General features: G+C 37.0%; 1 protein-coding gene and 1 long non-coding RNA gene across 2 annotated transcripts; one reads left to right on the forward strand and one right to left on the reverse strand.

The window, feature by feature from the left end:
* Positions 1 to 2,283: 2,283 nt before the first annotated feature.
* ACYB-2 (Cytochrome b561/ferric reductase transmembrane protein family) lies at positions 2,284 to 6,581 on the forward strand. Its single transcript, XM_088961767.1, has 4 exons — positions 2,284 to 2,776; positions 5,503 to 5,551; positions 5,669 to 5,868; positions 6,052 to 6,581. Exons 1-4 carry the CDS (start codon positions 2,633 to 2,635, stop codon positions 6,349 to 6,351), a joined length of 693 nt encoding a protein of 230 aa, XP_088817893.1. The 5' UTR covers positions 2,284 to 2,632; the 3' UTR covers positions 6,352 to 6,581.
* Positions 6,582 to 9,016: 2,435 nt separating this feature from the next.
* On the reverse strand, positions 9,017 to 14,194 carry LOC148879978 (uncharacterized). Its single transcript, XR_016104417.1, has 3 exons — positions 13,936 to 14,194; positions 12,309 to 12,492; positions 9,017 to 9,332 (listed from the first exon to the last, which is right to left on the reverse strand). It is a non-coding gene; the product is annotated as an uncharacterized LOC148879978 (long non-coding RNA).
* Positions 14,195 to 17,930: the final 3,736 nt, after the last annotated feature.

The following is a 17,930-nucleotide window of genomic DNA, read 5'->3' on the forward strand; positions in this document are numbered from 1 at the left end:
ATGATCTAGCATATAATGCATGTAAGTATAATATAATAATAGAAAACGAGAGCAGCCAAACTATCTTTTGTAATGACTAATGAGTTTACAAAACTATCTTTTTTGACCGTTGACTTGGATGATGGTCAGATTGTTTGGCCTGGGAACTGTCCAAGCAACAAATTTTATTTCACCCTAAACCAATCCTTGGTCAAAAACTGTTGATTTCATCAATGATCCACTATTGAACCAACTTCTCGTTCAATGGTTTTTTACTGTCTTTTATTTTAATTATTATTTTTTTTTTATTTTTTTTAAGTTAGAACAAGCCATTTATTCGAATCAGATGGTCAACCCGTCAACTCAGAAACTGGTGGCCACAATGGTTCCGGTTCCGGTTTTTAAAACCTCGATTCCTCATGATACCCCCAATTCAGTTCCTACCTCTGTTGATTTCTTCCCACTAGGGCATACTACGTGAGGATCAGATGGATTTCCCTAATAGCACCTATTTGACAGGGTTATTTTTCACTTTTTAGTCGGTAAATCTTGAACCTCTAGGATCTGAGAGGAAAGTCCAACAAGCTAAGGGCCATCACGAATTTCACCATCAACTCTACGTGGATATGGATTTGGTTGTATTGGCTTTAGATCCGACTCATTTCATGTTATGATTGTTAAAAATGAAAAAAAAAAAAAAAAAAAAGAAAATGATTGATCAAATCTTACCCCACATGTACTGGGGATGATCTAACCGGATTGGGCTACCAGTAGATTATGGGGACTGTAATTTCAGAATTCTTGGACTGCAGTGTACTTCTTCCAAAAGATACTGTGATCATTTGATCGAAATCAGTTGCAGTAGGAGACAAGTCGCTGTTTTTGTCAATCGTCCTCCTCCAAAGCACGTTTTCTATCCCCCACCAAAAGCTACTCTGTTTTTTATCTTTTTTCCCCTCATATCCCTCTATGCTTTATTCCTACGCTAGAAGCTCTGGATACCCGAATATTCCAATCTCATGGCAGACACATCTACTTTGGACTAACCAATAACATTTTAATGAATTATATTTATCAATCTTAAGAAAAATGCTCAGAACAATAAAAAAAATTACTAGAAAAAAAAGGAAGTGATTATTATGGTAACGACCTTTTAATAATCTCAAGATATATCCCACAACATCGAATATACTGTTACAATATGAACACTATTTTTTTTTTCTAATTTTTCTAACAAAAATGCAGCGATCATCAGTCTAATGAGAGAAAAGAAGTGAAGAAACTGAACCGGTCATTACCTCACTAACTAACTACAAGGCTAAACGAAGAAAAAAGCATCTTGGTTTAAATGTAGCTGGATCTGAAACTAGGACTCAAGCTGATTTTGTTCCGCTAAGAATAGTTTCTTTCTTTTGGACCTATTTTCTATATTAGTATTGGAATGTGGTTTGGTAATTTTGCATAGACTTCGACTCGATGGTAAAAATGATAAAAGAAAAAAAAAAACCATTTATCAAAGAAAGTGGATGAGACAAAAGAATATAAAAAAAGTTGAGAGGCCTCATTTATCTGAATAAATTTAATAAAATAATAATATGAATAAATGCACCCGGATATGTGATCTCTTGATAATGCCTTTTCAAACGTTATATCGTACAACTCCAGCACCTAAAAATAAAGCAGCAGCTGAAAATTGGAATGGGTCTACCAAACACCTTAACCCAAACTTTACCTACCACATTTTTAGGTCCGACAGTCTAAGCCCAAACTTTTGAATAGAGAGACGGGTTGATCCATCCCTCACTAGACACGCCAACACATTTCACTAGGACCGCGAGTTACTTTAGCCATAATCTTATCCTTCATACCTCAAAAACAAAAACAAAAAACTTATCCTTTATATACACATCTCTTTCTTTTGTCAAAATTGGGTTAAAATTTTACCCAGTGCTCCGAGGTGCAGATAGGCCCTTCATTATCGAGTCAAAACGTTGATGATCTTAATATAGTATTAATTCACCAACGTCCAAAATTGAACCATCCGAAAGATATGGCCAAAGTTACGTCTGACGGTCTGAGATCGATTAGTTGGTAAGCGTTGCAAACGCAAGAGATAAGATCATGTATAACTTTAAACGGACCTAAACGCTGTGTACCTGGACTTAAGATGCGTTTGTATACAGAATTGTAATCCACTACCACTGGCAGGTGGCAACCTAAAGATTCCCATCTAAGGGTTTTTCTAGTTTATTGATTTTCTCCCATTAATGCCGCCAAAAGAAGAGAGCAAAGCTGAGGTGCTGCAAACAAGAAGGTAGCAGCCTAGGTAACGATCCAGAAAGAGACACGTAGGTGAAACAGGTACACAAATTACAACAATCAATTAATTGAATTCCACGTGCTTTCTGATCAATGGCTTGATTGATATTCATGGCTGGAAAAACAAAAGTCACGGGGAAGAAAAGGGTTCGTCAATAAAAGTCCCTTCCAATTCCATTCGTCGTTTGCCTGTTTATTGGGGAAAGCAAGTCTGCAAGTGAATGAAGTGAGCATCGAGCGAGCAGGGGTAGACGGAGAGAGAAAGCTAACAAAGACAACGAGAGAGAGAGAGAAGCGGGGCGAAGGCCGAAGAGCGCGGGAACAGAGAACGGACATGGCATTGAGGGTGAGTGCGAAGCCTTTCACGTTGGTGTCGCATGTGCTGGCAATCGCGGCTGCGATCATGGTACTGGTCTGGTGCATTCACTTCAGAGGGGGTCTAGCTTTCGAAGCCACCAATAAATCTCTCATCTTCAATGTACGTCCCTCTCCTCTTTGTTCTTCTCCTTCCTGTTTGTGTTTTCTTTTCTTACATGATTGCAATTATTGCGTGAGATTGTTTTTGTTTTGTGTTGTTATTGTTTGATTGATCCAAAATTGGAATCAGTAGAACTATCTTGTTGCTCTTCTCCACTCCTTGATTGATCGGTTCGAACCTCGGATGAAAATAATTGAATAGATAGCTTTCTTCTTCTTGATTCCTAATTTATTTTGATTTGGTTCGCTGTTTGTAGTTCGGTCACTGCAAGTTAATGACTCGTTACAGAGTCTCAGAATTTCCTTACTTGTTGCGTTCTTCTCAATTTTTATAGGGGAAAAGGAACTCGTGATGGTGTATAGCCCATGGAAAATTGTGAATTGGATTCTCAACATAGAATTTGGCCAAATGAGTGATGAACCCACAGGTCGAAAAAGATGGAGAAGAGTTAGACCTTAGAACTTAGAACTTAGAACCGAAGAAAGTGACAGTTCTCTTCAACTACTCGACTCGACTTTTTTCTTTTATTTTTCTTTTTTTTTCTTTTTTTTTTTTGCCTTTTTTTGGGATAGATAGAACACTACGGCCCACGAGATTCTCTGCAAGCAAAAACACTGTAAACATCGGGAATCCCGCAGCACATTGGGAGATGCTATGTGAGCAGCAGAGCTTTTTTTTATTGCAGAAGATCCGGTGTCCGGATGTCCCACACTTGCCAAGGCGTACACTAACCTATCAAAATTCACCATAATGACCACCCCCACCATGGCTATACGGATTCTCTGCTCCTACCTTATGGAGCAGACATCTGATCTGCTTTTGTGGCTTATCAACTCCCACAAATCGAAAGGACAAAAACTTAACTCTTTGCTTTTAATAGTTCTCGGTCAACCCAGATCGAATCAACTTCAGTTGGCCGGGTTTAGGTTGTACAAACCGATGGTTCAGGTTGGTTTTAGTTTTTTGTATGAAAATCAAAATCGATCTTAACCGAACCGACTTAGTTCCTACTTAACTAACTTGCCTCTATCCTAATTCCTAATTACAACTTAACCTAGTCTCTTAGTTCCTATTTAACCAAGTTGTCTCTATGATAGTTTTTATAGTCTTTTACATCAATTAGGCAATAACTTGGTCCGCCCCCCTTAGCCCCTCAACTCAAGCACAATCTCTATTCTCTAATACAATTTGACTGTCAACTCAATAATCAAAATTTTAAAATTTCAAATTCTCAAGTCTCAATTTCTCATTCTCTCAACTCAAGCTCAAGTTTCATTCTCAAAGTCTCAACTTCAGTCATTCAAAGGTTAGTATTTTCTTATTTAATTTTTTTAATTTAATGCATCTTACAAGTTGATATATTTTATTTGTGTTTTGTTTAAGTTTAAGCTTTGAAAAAAAATCTGGTTAATGATGATATATTTGCACAAAAAACTTCATTTTTGTATGAAAAACCTAATCTATTTTTTGTATGAAAAACCTAATCTATTTAAATATATACTTCGGTTTTAATTTAAATATATTTTATATTTAAAACTGTTAAATAAAGATATTTCAGTTTTACATAAAAACTATGTGAGCTATATATTTCTAGAAATATATATATATATATATATATATATATATATATATATATATATATATATATATATATATTTCAGTTTTAAATATATTTTCAGAAAATATCTTAAAAACTTTAGTTTTCAGTTTTGTATAAAAAACCTAATCTATTTAAATATATATTTCGATTTTAATTTAAATATATTTTATATTTAAAACTGTTAAATAAAGATATTTCGGTTTTGCATAGAAACCAAAATATCTGAAAAATTCCATATCGAAAAAAAAAAATATATATATATATATATATTTCAGTTTTCATAATAGATATTTCCTTTTAGACTTTTATATCCTTTTTTTACAGGAGCAAAACCGAAACTAACCCAACCCAACTCAAACCGACCAGGTCGGTTTTACTTAACACTGGATCAGTTTCGATTTCCATTTCAGGTAACCCAACCAGATCGGGTCGGTTGGGAAGACCCCAATAAACCAACCCAATCCGACCTGTGAACAACCCTAGCTTTTAGTTCCAAAAACTATGAACTTCATTGACGCAACCAAACACAGCTAGAAAAAACCAATAAATAAATAGCATAGTGAACCGATTAAAATATAATCAAAGCTACCACTAACAAAGAACATGGCATTTGTTATAGATGCACTAACACAGGTGTCGAACAATAACAGATACCCACTTTACATTTCTGAAATTGCAATTATATCTTCTAATCATAACTCAAAAGAAAACCTCAATTGACAAATGCACAGGTAATGTGTGATTATATTACCAACAACTCTATCCTCTTCAATGTGCCCAAGTTTCGACTTCCACTTCTGCCCAATGTCATACAGACAAGTGAAAGTAAAAGATGTAGCTATAATCTAAACCGCTCAAACAGTATGCAAATACGGCAATCCAGACCCTAAAAAGTTTTTTTGCATCATATGATTGTTAAGGTATTTGTGATTATCATGTAACTATATATGTTGTTTGACAGTGTTAAGGTGTTTGTGATTAGCAGATAACTTGAGGTTAGTGAAAAGTAATTTTAATTAGAAGATTAGGGTGGGTTTCTGTTCTCGTTGGAAACACCATAGTTTACCCAATAAACATAACTTATTCATCTCCAATACTCGATTCATGTTTTTTTTCAATTTTGCAGATTCATCCGGTTTTGATGTTAATTGGCTTCATTATATTAGGAGGTGAAGGTAAATAGAAGATTGTAAAGATGACACATCCTTCTAATGAAATCATGCTATTTCTTTATTTAAATACTAATGCTCTGATTTGTTATAATAATTATTATTAGTTTTTGAAAAATGTAGCCATAATAAGCTATAAAGCCCTTCCTTGGAGGAAAGAAGTGAAAAAACTGATACACCTAATTCTCCATTTATTCGCGCTCATTCTTGGAATTGTGGGGATTTATGCTGCCTTCAAATATCACAATGAGAGCAACATCGCCAATCTATATAGCTTGCATTCTTGGATTGGGATCGGAACCATCTGCTTATATGGAATTCAGGTAAATAGACATTTATTTTTTAGGTATTTTCATTAATTGTTCTATTTGATGTTGATGATTATGATTCATGGCAAGTTTTTATGCAGTTGACTTTTCTTCATTACAAACAACCTGGAATTCTATGGATTCAATATTTTATCCCCTTCTGCCTTCTCATAATGTTTAGGTGTTTGAAATTGACAGTGGATATATGGGTTCTTAGTGTTTTTTTACCCGGGCGGCTCAGCGGCGGTTAGAGGCGAGTCTCTTCCTTGGCATGTAGTGTTCGGACTGTTTGTGTATGTTCTGGCGCTGGGCACGGCCATGCTAGGTTTTCTGGAGAAGCTGACCTTCCTGGAGAGTTCAGGCCTCGCCAAGTACGGGCCCGAGGCTTACCTCGTCAATTTCACCTCAATTGTTACGGTACTGTTTGGATCCTTCGTGGTGTTATCAGTTCTTTCTCCCTCACATGTCGAAGACGACTTCACCTATTCATCTATCTAATAAGGTGATAAATACCCAGACGTCCTAGAATTTTCTGTGGTCACTGGTTGTGTTTCACTCTGACAACCCTAAGAGTATCATCGTTTGTATTGTATTGTATTGATTGAACAACTAAGCTTTTGTCTTTATTTGTATCTATCTGCACACCCCTTTCTACCTCAACTGTTATTGTCTCATGTACGCCCAGATCTGCTACCAACATTACTACGTTAACAACTCATCTTCCAACATCTTACAGTCCCACTTCTGACATCTCAAATATGTTTCATACTTGTCTTTTGTAATTGATGGGTGCCTAATTTAATTTTGAGATGGCATTCATGTTTGCGATGTACCGTTTAAGGTTTAACGTATCAGAAACGTAAGGTATATGAAAAAGATAATTTTACGCTTTACATATATAGATACGATGAAAAATTAAGATATACATAAATATGTTAAAGTTTTAAATAAATCCTAAAAATATATTAATAACGATAGTTACAAGTTTTATATGATTATAAATAAGTTATTTAAAAATAAAAAACTGTAATTTAATGGTCTATATAAAATTCAAGATATCAGAACACACTTAGTAAATATTCACAAATGATGGAATAAATAAAACATAAAAAAAACAAAAAAAAAAAACTAAAATATATATTGATCAAGGTCCAAAGTATCGTTACATATCAGCCAGTATCAGCCATTATGTATTGTTCTGGGACCCTTCCGATATGCCCCTACAATGGGTGTATCAAAGGTTTGACCGGTTCAGGGAATGGAGGGGTACCAAATCGGCTCCCCTGAACTAGTTTTGAATAAAAATAAAAAGGTAAAAAACAAGTATCGAAACGCTCGATATGACCCTACCGGCATATCGATATTTTGAACCTTGATATTGATACATATTAGTTTTAAAACAATCAATATAATTTATCTGTATATTTATTAATACATAAATTTTAATAATTAATTTTAACATTTAATGATAAGCATAAACCAAGAAAAAGATAAAATATATTTAAAAATAAAAATACATAAACCTATAACAAGTAAATCGGTGTGGCTTAGTGGTTTATCTCTAGTTGTTAAAGCCTAATGTCTAGGGTTCAAATCTTGTTGTTCCTAAGTTGTCTTTTTTTATACCAACAAAACGAATTTAATGAGAAAGAGGGTTATTAATTAACGAAATTAATGAGAAGAGAATTCCAATTAGGCTCTAAAGTTGAAATTCAAATTTAAAATTATGCATTAATTACACAAATAGTTAACTAATTAATGAGAGAAAAATTGCACATAACTATAAGAGTAAATATAAAATTAATGAGAGGTAATTCAGCCCTAAATATAATTTAATGAAATTAATGAGAGAGAAGGGGACTTGTATACAAATAGTTTTCTATGTGTTCCTTGTATCAAACTTATAATAGAATGATACGTATCATCCGATATGCTCCGATACGTTGCGAAATTTTGAACCTTGATACGATTATAGATTTTTTTTTTGTGTGGGGATATATATTGTAAGCATGTTTGGTAGTGTCTTATTGATAAGAAATCTTGATAGATTTGGAGCCCCTTTGGCGTGATTTTTTGAGAAGATCTTCTAGTAGCCTTAATGGTCAAAAGGTGTATTGAGCTTTTGCATGAAGATTTAAGCAGTCCAAAGCATGTTTGGCAAATGTGCATCTTTACGTGCGAGAATATAACGCAAAAGGCACGAGAAGCTTCATTTAGAACTTCTCGAAATCATCCCAAAATGGGTTTTTCACATCTTTTCGACATTCCATCTTTTAGTGGCTAAATCTTTCACGCGCCAAATGGAAATAGACCAAAAATCGGTCTTCCCATCTTGTAAACAATAGAAAAACTGCATGGAAAGACATGCCAAACACAGCCTTGGTTATTCCTCTTTAGCTGGGCTTCACATTTAGGGTGCAATTTGGGCTGCTTAGCCCAATAGGTTGGATTGGGTTGTATAGTGTTGAAGTATGAGATAGGATTTTTAAGGCTGTGTTTGAAGGAAAAAATAAGGAAAGAAAGGGAAAGGTGGGGAAATCTTTACAAATCTTGTATAAGTTTTCCTACCTTTGCCTTCGCTTCCCTACCTTTTCCTTCAAACAAAACATAACAAAGATTGTAATTTGCGAGCCAGATCTTTATAAATCTTTACTGGTTAACCTTGTTCGTTCTGAGTTGCGGCCAGCGGCAAGTAGAGAAGAAGATGCCATATTATCGTTGAGCGCTTGAATCCTTATGAAAGACCAAATGTTGGCGGGTAAAACAATTGTTGGGTGTTGGCACTGGCCGAGAAGAGCTGTCGCTTTTGACTAAAGCTCAGTCGTTGCTTGTTGGTCATTGGCTTGCTACAAAGGTTGTAAAAACCTTTTAACCAGCTATACAAAATCCACCTCGAGTTAATCTTGCATCAATTAGTTGTAAAAACCATATTCAATTATTAACTAAGAATTGCCATCCATGTTTGGCTATTAGTCCAATTACAACCTTTGATATTTTGACTATATAGGTTTCTTCATTGTCTTGCTAATTTGGAAATTGTTTTGTCAACCATTGTTAAATTGTAATTGAGCTATGGAATTTAAGTTCTTTTCAGCTTAAGGGTTCAAGGAATTCCAGACTGAAGTTAGTGGGATAAGATGGTTTTCTGTCCATACTATATGTATGTTGAACTAGCTAAATCCACCAGAAGCAATTATTGTAACAATGTAAAGTTTCCAATCCACATATCATAGCTTGCATTCATATGAAGGGATAAGAAGAACATATTTTATCACTGAATGAAATTTAGCTAAGAAGCAGAAACTTATAAATCATTATTTAAAAAGGATTTGAATAAATGTCAACTCTACCTCTAATGTAGCCTTCGAGACATTGGTTCAATGCTGTGGTGAAGAGATCGAATCAAGTGTTGACAAGGGTTGACGTTGATGTCGCCGCTTAGTGCTATATTGTGGATTCATAGTCCATGCCCAAACAACCTGCCATAAATGAAGATTATGTGAAGAACAAACTTATCCAGTCATACAGAACATTATAAATTAGTAAATAAACTTTTAAATAGATAACCATACAAACCTCAAATATGAGCTAGAGATTTCTGTAATTAAATTAGATACAAACTAGAAAACCTAATATATCCAAAAAATTGCCAATTTGCCTAAATTGGAACACATTTCGTCAAAATGTCAATCTCTTCCTGTCAGTCATATCTAAGCATCCAGACAAGAATAAAATTCTAGCATCCTAGAAGTTGTGAAGTAAGGAACCAGTACAACAGCACAAATTTTAATAAAAAACAAAATAAACTCACACAGCACTTAACAGATTATCCACTAGGATTAGAGTCCCCTATTCCAAATCAGACCACGGGACCCATTCCCTAGCAAAAGCATTAGTTTTTTGAAAGATTTCACCATACTTTCATTGTTTCTGTTATCTTCTCAATATCTCAGCATGAAGCATCCAATAAATGTGATATTATTGTTGTAAATTTTGAGAAACATGAATCTTATTGTCATGAATAGAATTAGAAATTTATCTTAAAACAAAATTATAAACTGTGGAAGAGGGAAAACATGAGAATTTTACTTGAACCTTCCTTAGTTCTCAAAGCAAAAGTATCTATATAGATTCCGAAACCCAACTTCTACTCAAGCCCATGCTTAGAGAGTTTTGCTCCACACTATCTTTTGGGGAATAAGAGGAATTGGAAAGGGAATACTAGATACTCAAAAACAAGCAAAATTCAGTTCCAACGGTGATGGATCTTATCATAATTTGAATGGTTTGGTCCAGAAATTAAGGATATTCAAATGTATTATGATGGACATGATGAACATATAAGATTATAAATCAAATGGGAGTACAATCAAACTCAATTTTAACATCTATCCACTGGGGAACCTAGTCATTTTTGCAAAGTAGGTAAAGATGAAATGAAATATTATAACCATTCTTATTCTATGCCTGTTTGTTTGGATGATCCACTTATGGCAATAATTGGAATGACACTGATTGTAATAATAGTCAAGGAAGTGTTGGAGATATAGTAAAGAGGTTAAGAAATAAAAAGGGAAACTACAATGACACTATTCCAGCAGTAGTAGACAATAACTTGGACAATATGGACAAGAAGAAACAGAACTTTTGAAGTTAAAACATACTACTCCAGAGGAAGTAGCCTTGAAGAATGTTAATGGAACAATGACATCATGGACTATGGAAAATAAGGAGTTTAGGAATACTCATCATTCTGTGCTATTAAAGATTGAGTTGGAATGATTTGGTAATCATTGGCTAAATAACATTATAGTGGTTCCATTCTATCTTTAATAAAATACATTATCTATTTATTGGGAAAATTAAAAAAAAAATTGCCTAAAAGCAGCCTTTTACTAGACTATTCAATCCTCATGTGATAATTTGGTCTCATGGAACTTACTTTAAGTATGCAATATTAAAAAGGTTTTGCTTCGAGAAACCCCCAGTAGAGATCTTCTCTGTCAATCCCTAAAACATACACAACAGCTAAGAAAATTAATAAGTATTTTCATTTTTCACTGATAAAAAAAAATACTTTCGTCCTATTACGGAATTGCTATTACCACTCCCCTTTTTGTTTGAAATTGGCTCCCCTTTAATTTTGTTGAATAATATCTTGGGACCAAAATAACCTAAAAAATTCATGTTCCATGATCTTTTTGTATTAATACCCGAAAATATCCAATTAAAAAAACTATTAGGATGAAGGACATATCAATGGAATAGTAAAATCTTAGATTAACAAATGAGCACAAGTTTAGGTCTTAGACCAGCCACTTCAATAACAATCAAACTTGCCTTATAGATAAAATAGAGTACATATATTAATGTCAAATTCCCCTATTGGCTGATCTTTGGGTCCATTGAGCTAAACAAACTATGGAGGAATTAATCACTGAAAGGTATGAATCAATGCTAATGGCTGGAATGTAAAGGTATCATTTGGGTGTGGAGTGTGGAAAGGTATTCATAAACAATGTTTAAACTTTAAATCAATGGTTTACAAGTTGAGAAGTAGATTTGGTTCCAGTTGTATTTTAATTTGGAGATTCTAGTGGAGGCAAGATATGGAAAATTGGTTGGTTTTGGACACTTCAACTTGTGAAGTCTTGAACTCAAGCATTCTTGATTAAAATATTCAGGGGGCATATGGAAATACAAGGTATTATAACCTCAAGATGTAACATATTTCAATAAGACACATTATCAAACATTTCAACCATTATAAGACAATAAACTACTTGATGGCTTATTCAATAAAAGATAAAATAATAAATTATTCAACTCATCCATTTAAGCCATTATCAAACAACACCTTTGTAGGATCCTAGGTCCAACTCCAATAGGAGAGAAGAGAGAATGTGAATTGAAATGGATGCAGGGAAACTTAGTACAAATATCTAAACTATAAAATTAGAAAGAAATAATAAACCATCAACTACTTGAGAAGTAAAATGAAGAAACCTAGAAGAGAAGAAATAGCTAGACGAAGGAGACTGCATCTAGCTATGAATATAGTTTAAATAAATGGTTGTGATTATTCCCCTATCTATCAATAGCTTGTTGTTCACCCATGCTTGTAATTGGTATAATACTTAGTGATCCAAACAAAAACATAGACTGTGATGATTCCAACCAAGCCACACAAGTCAAAGTTCAGCCATGCAAAGGTACCTATTCAATATAAAGTAGCCAACAAATAGACTGCAAAGTGAAGAAAAACACCCAAGAGAAAATCAGATAACATCAAGCAAATACAGGTAAAGATTTTACATGCTTAACATTAAGTTAAAATTTTTCTCTTCAAATAAATCCATTCATATACATAAAAATTAAGTGAAGAACAGAAGCACATGTATAGCACCAACTGCATGAATATAGTTATAAATCAATGGCAGTAGATGAGAGATTACCACTCCAAAAAAACAACCAAAAATATTGTGACTGAATGGCTCTTCCGAAGAATTGTCATAGGATCCTCTGTAGGAGACTTCACTTCAGATTCACGTGTACTCCTGATTGAGAGTATTCCAGCCGATGATACCACCAGATAAAAAGAGTGAACAACAAGAGGAAACAAGATAAATCCAGATGGATCTGCAAGGGGAAAACATTACCACCAACTAAAATAGAGATAAAGCAGAAAGATATTTGTGAAGCAAGGGGCACTTGGAAATTAATTTTTCTGCGCTGTTTTGTCATATGATAAATAGGGGGAGATGTACTCTACGCTCTCCATTGTTTTGTTTTATCCATTGTACATTCTGTTTATAATTAATGAATGAATGATAATTGATGCTTATCTAGAAAAAAAAATCATTCTAATAAAATAGTTGCTTTATTAAAAACAAATAGATACTTTTTTGATAAATAAGTGTATATTATCTTTATAAGTAAATAGCAGTGTAGATTTCATTCATAACATAACCATACTACCCGAAAAATCTGGGTTTCATTCATAATGGTAAGAAGCTCAAAGGCAGTGGAAACCTGTGAGATAAGCATACCTCAAATTTGTTTCGTGATAAATGCATGAACGAAATAAATCAAAAAGGAGAAAATTTGTTTCCAAGACGAGATAAACATACCTCAAATTAGAAAAATTGGTGATTTAAGAAGGAGATCAATAGTGCCTCAATTGCAAAAGTGGAGGTTCTTCCAAGATCTAGTAGAGCTGTGACAATTTTTTTTCTCTGACATCAAAGGAATGTAATTTTTGCTCTTCTCTAATATACTCTTCCGACATCTAGGTTGATAGTGCCTCTCAAAAAATCCTAGCGTCAATTGCATGCGGTTTGCTCTTCTCTACTCTGTGTGTTTTTGTTAAAGTTTAGGTCTTTGGAAGGTTAGGGACTTCAGTGATTCAAGTTGGGCACCAAACAAAGTGAAAAAGAAAATTGTAAGTGATTTGCTCTTCACTACTCTATGCTTTTATTGTTAAGGTTCAAGTATTCTGAAGGTTAGGGACTTCCCTTTGGTTTCTGGTTTCTATGGATAAATAGGCAAATTGCTTGTACTTTCAAACCTAGGGCGCTTGACAAAAGGGTTCATGGAAAACAAATCTTCACTTTGTCCAATAGTTCTATGGGTTCCCAAAACATTCTGATGATAGAGAGCTTCAGTTAGCCGCTTCACACCAGCAACAATTGGGTCAACAACAGCCCCGAAATCAACACCATGCCACGTTGCATGGGAAAACAAAGGAGGTGTCGTTGCGGCTGTACCGATTCCACCGTAAATCCTACTGGTAGAGAAGCCTCATACCCCGCCAATTCCACCACGATACAAAACTCACAAGCAATGTCCTCTCCTCTCTAATTCCCAATTGGGTGTCTCACAAAATGGCAGAACCCTATAGAACTTTTAAAAGAGACCGTAGTCTAACCTGGGATGCGATTAAAAGCATACAAAAATATCAAAACCAGAAAACCCAAATCCAAAATGCACTAATATCTCTTCAATAGCGGTGTTGAAGAAAAACAAAGTGATACCCAAAGAAAAAAATATTTATAGTGAAAAAAAGAAAAACAAAAAACATACCAAGCAAATGCGCGGCACTAGTTCCTCCAACGAAATAGGTTTGAATAACACTTCAATAGCGGTCTTCTGGAATTGTTTGAACAAGAACACCAAATGCGACAGACGGATTCGATTTTGAGAGAAGACTAACAGTCGAATGAGAATGCTGTCTAGAGTGTGGTGGGCGCACGACTTCGACAAGATGAATAGTTCTTCCTTTATTCGAACGAAAATGGGTAGGTAGAATAAGAATGCGCGCGGGAGGAAGAAAGTAGAAACTTGCAATCCCGCCACTTTTCTTTTCTTATATTTAATTTTCCTATTTGAATTCAAATCAATGGTTCAGATAATAGCATACCTCTTAAGTGTCCGAAGCCATGTTAGTGGCGCTTTAAAAATGTTTTTAATGGCAATTTAATAAAAGCCACTTAAAACAACTATATAGCGGCATTTCAAATGTGCTTTTTACGGCAATTTAATATCTGCCACTAAAAAATTATGTTTAATGGCGATTTTACTGCATGTATAATGGCAATTTTTAAAATCGCCACTAAAACTAACATTTAGTGGCACTTAAGCAAAGGCCTCTAAACAAGATTTTCTTGTAATCTATATTTCCAACTATAAGATATGTGGTTAAAATATTTCAAATTCCTATTAAGAGGGTTAGAAACAAAGAGGCGGCATAAACAGAAATGCAATAACTTATGTTAGCGGCCTCTCAGATGGTAGTATGAATTTGAGGTCAGATTCCCTCAAATTCAAGGAGGAGGATGTAATACGGGATTTTGGTTAATTGAGTAACCACTTACTAAGTTGATTTTCGGGGACCCATCTTAATTCATATTTACCAAGTTAGCGTCATCACAAAATTTCTATATTAATTCGTATTTACCAAGTTAACATCATAGTATGATTTTCAAATTTGTTTTCAATTAGGACTTTCTTTTCAAAGAAATTTAGTAGGATTCTAATAAGAAGTGTTCAAGTAAATTAGGAAACTTTCTTATATCAGCCATAAGGATGTATGGAAGTCTATGAAAAGAGTAGTTAAGACAATTTTTGTTAGTTTTCTCATGTTCTTTTGGGCTTTGGTTATTTTCTTTAAAACATCTTTAAAGAGGTATTTAATGCTATAAAAAAAGAGGTATTTAATATGCTTCTAAATGTAGTTGTTGTGGCATTCACATTGTTGAAAATTTTCACAGTGCATTTACAAATGGAGTTATGGCAAAGAAGCTATGGAACTATTATGATAATCTATTTAATGTTCCTAACTATTATGATAATCTAAATGTAGTATGTATGTGTGGTAGAACCTAACTATTAGAGATTCTCAAGTTCATCATCTCTACAAAATCATTCCTTCTCTCTTGCTTTGGATGATATTGGAAAAGAGATGTAAGCGTCGATTTAAAGTAAAGGGTGTATCATCTTCAACTTCAACTCTCATAAGAAAAAATAATAGGTGGTTGGTGGAATTAAGTTTGAGTTATGCTACATCACTTTCATATGAGAATTCTTTTATCCTGTAATTTTTAAATATTTCCATCAAATAAATTAAGAGAACAACCATTTGCTAGGTTTACTAGCAATTTCCTTTCAAGTTGAATGTGAATGGGGCAAGTCAAGGAAACTTGGGTGAGAAGGGAGGAAGTGGTATTATGAGAAACAACTTTGGAGCATTATATATGTTTTGGCTTTCATAGCTATCATGCTAACAACTCTTCCATCCTTGCTTAATTTTTAGTTCATAGGGATAGTGATGAGTACAGATTTGGCCCTCCAGTAAAATTTTGACACGTGGCACCTCGTGACAACTAGGAAAACACCCAGCCAACAAACTTACGAAGTTGGTGACCCACCCGAGCACCAGTCTGGCCGGCCTAGCACGACCTACGCGCGGCCTGCGCGAACTGCGCACGGCGCGCGCGAACTGCGCGGCCTAGCGCGCGAACTGCATGGCCTGCGCGAACTGCACGCGGCCTAGCGCGCAGCCTGCGCTATTGCGCACGGCCTACGCGACCTGGCCGACCTGGACCAGCCTACCGCATGATCCGGCCAAAGCGCCAGTTTGACGACCTGATCTAGACACTGAACCGCCGACTGACACAAGCGCCAACTTGACGACCTGATCTAGACACTGACCCGCTGACTGACACAGGTGCCAGCTTGACGACCTGATCTAGGCACTGTCCCGCCGACTGACACAGGCGCCGACCTGACGACCTGGCCTAAACACTGACCCACCGACTGATGCAGGCACCCCTCTAACAACCCGGCCCAGGCGCCGACCTGGCCGCCTAACACAAGCACAAGCCTGACGACCTTGAGGAGTTCATCACCGTACCCCGGTTCTGACCGGATGCGACGAGTCTTACCGTTTGGAGGCTTTTCACCCACCTAACCCACGAAGACTCCGGTATATAAAGACCTCACCCCCCAAAGGGGAAGGGGATGGAAAAGAAAGGGAAGTAACCCTTCTCTCTAGCTCTCTCGTATTATCTTCAAAGCTCTCTACAATAAGAGTGCTAACTTAAGCATCGGAGAGCCCCCACCAGGAAAGTACCCTCGGGACCTCTGATTCAGTTCTCGCAGGTCCTTCAGCTCCCGCCGCCTACGAAGAGGAGGAAAAGATGCAATTCTCAGAAGTCCCTCAGCTCCCCCCACCTACAAGGAGGAGGAAGAGATGGAGTTCTTGGAGGTCCCTCAACTCCCGCCACCTACAAGGAGGAGGAAAAGATGGAGTTCTCGGAGGTCCCTTAGCTCCCGCCACCTACAAAGAGGAGGAAAAGATGGAGTTCTCGCAGGTCTCTCAGCTCCCGCCACCTACAAAGAGGAGGAAAAGATGAAGTTCTCGCAGGTCCCTCATCTCCCGCAGCCTACAAAGGAAAGAAGACCACCTCATGCTGAGGGCAGTCGGATTGCGTCGCACCAGGGAGCTCCAACATTCTCTAAGGCATCGACCGCCTAGTAGGGAGTTCGCCCCCAAGCAGTTCGCCACCAAGGCAGTTCGCCCCCAGGCAGTTCGCCACCAGGGAGTTAGCCTCCAAGGCAGTTCGCCCCCAGGTAGTTCGCCTCAAGGCAGTTCGCCACCAAGGCAGTTCGCTCCCAGGCAGTTCGCCCTAAGGCAGTTCGCCCCCAGGCAGTTCGCCCTAAGGCAGTTCGCCCCCAGGCAGTTCACCACCAGGCAGTTCGCCCCAAGGCAGTTCGCCCCAAGGTAGTTCACCACCAAGGCAGTTCGCCCCCAGGCAGTTCGCCCCAAGGCAGTTCGCCCCCAGGCAGTTCACCCCCAGGCAGTTCGCCACTAGGGAGTTCGCCACCAGGCAGTTCGCCACCAAGGCAGTTCACCCCTAGGCAGTTCGCCACCAGGGAGTTCGCCCCCAGGCAGTTCGCCACCAAGGCAGTTCACCCCCAGGCAGTTCGCCACCAAGGCAGTTCACCCCCAGGCAGTTCGCCACCAAGGCAGTTCGCCACCAGGGAGTTCGCCACCAAGTAGCTCGTCACTAAGGCACGCCACCACCGGGTCGAATAACGAGGTACTTTGCCAAAAAATTTTACATCACAAAACATTGGTACGTGGCCGAAAACAGTTACGTCAATTGGCGCCGTCTGTGGGAAACCGCTACAAAAAGCTAAGTTCTCATCCTACCAAAGCTAAGTTCTCATCTTGCCAAAACTAGGGCCTCACATTTTAGAAATTGAAGCTATCGCTTTATAGTTTACATTTTTTATGAACTCAGAGACTATGCAGGGAGCTAACGGACTAAGTAGCTCTACCAACCTTACTTTCAATTCAGATAATGCCACATCAGTCCTCTCCGCAAGGTCCCCCCTACAAAGATGAGCTCTTCGTGGCTTCCGCGGGAATTGGCGGCCAACTGACTACATAGGCGCCCTTACTGGTCGAGCCTTCCAAGGCTCCCGTGTGAGCTGGCAACCTAAAGTTAGTGGTGTTGCCCCCGAAGGTCGAGCTCCTAGTAGCTTCTTGTAGGAGTAGGTGACCGGCATTACGA

Source organism: Nelumbo lutea, chromosome 1 (assembly GCF_056320005.1).
Source record: "Nelumbo lutea isolate HS-2025 chromosome 1, American lotus-T2T, whole genome shotgun sequence".
In the NCBI taxonomy this organism is placed as follows: Eukaryota; Viridiplantae; Streptophyta; class Magnoliopsida; order Proteales; family Nelumbonaceae; genus Nelumbo; species Nelumbo lutea.

Coding starts and splice junctions, on each gene's coding strand:
- ACYB-2 (XM_088961767.1), top strand. CDS start 2,633: ATGGCATTGAGGGTGAGTGCGAAGCCTTTCACGTTGGTGTCGCATGTG. Junction 5,552..5,668: donor CATTATATTAGGAGGTGAAG/GTAAATAGAAGA, acceptor TGAAAAATGTAG/CCATAATAAGCTATAAAGCC. Junction 5,869..6,051: donor TCTGCTTATATGGAATTCAG/GTAAATAGACAT, acceptor TGAAATTGACAG/TGGATATATGGGTTCTTAGT.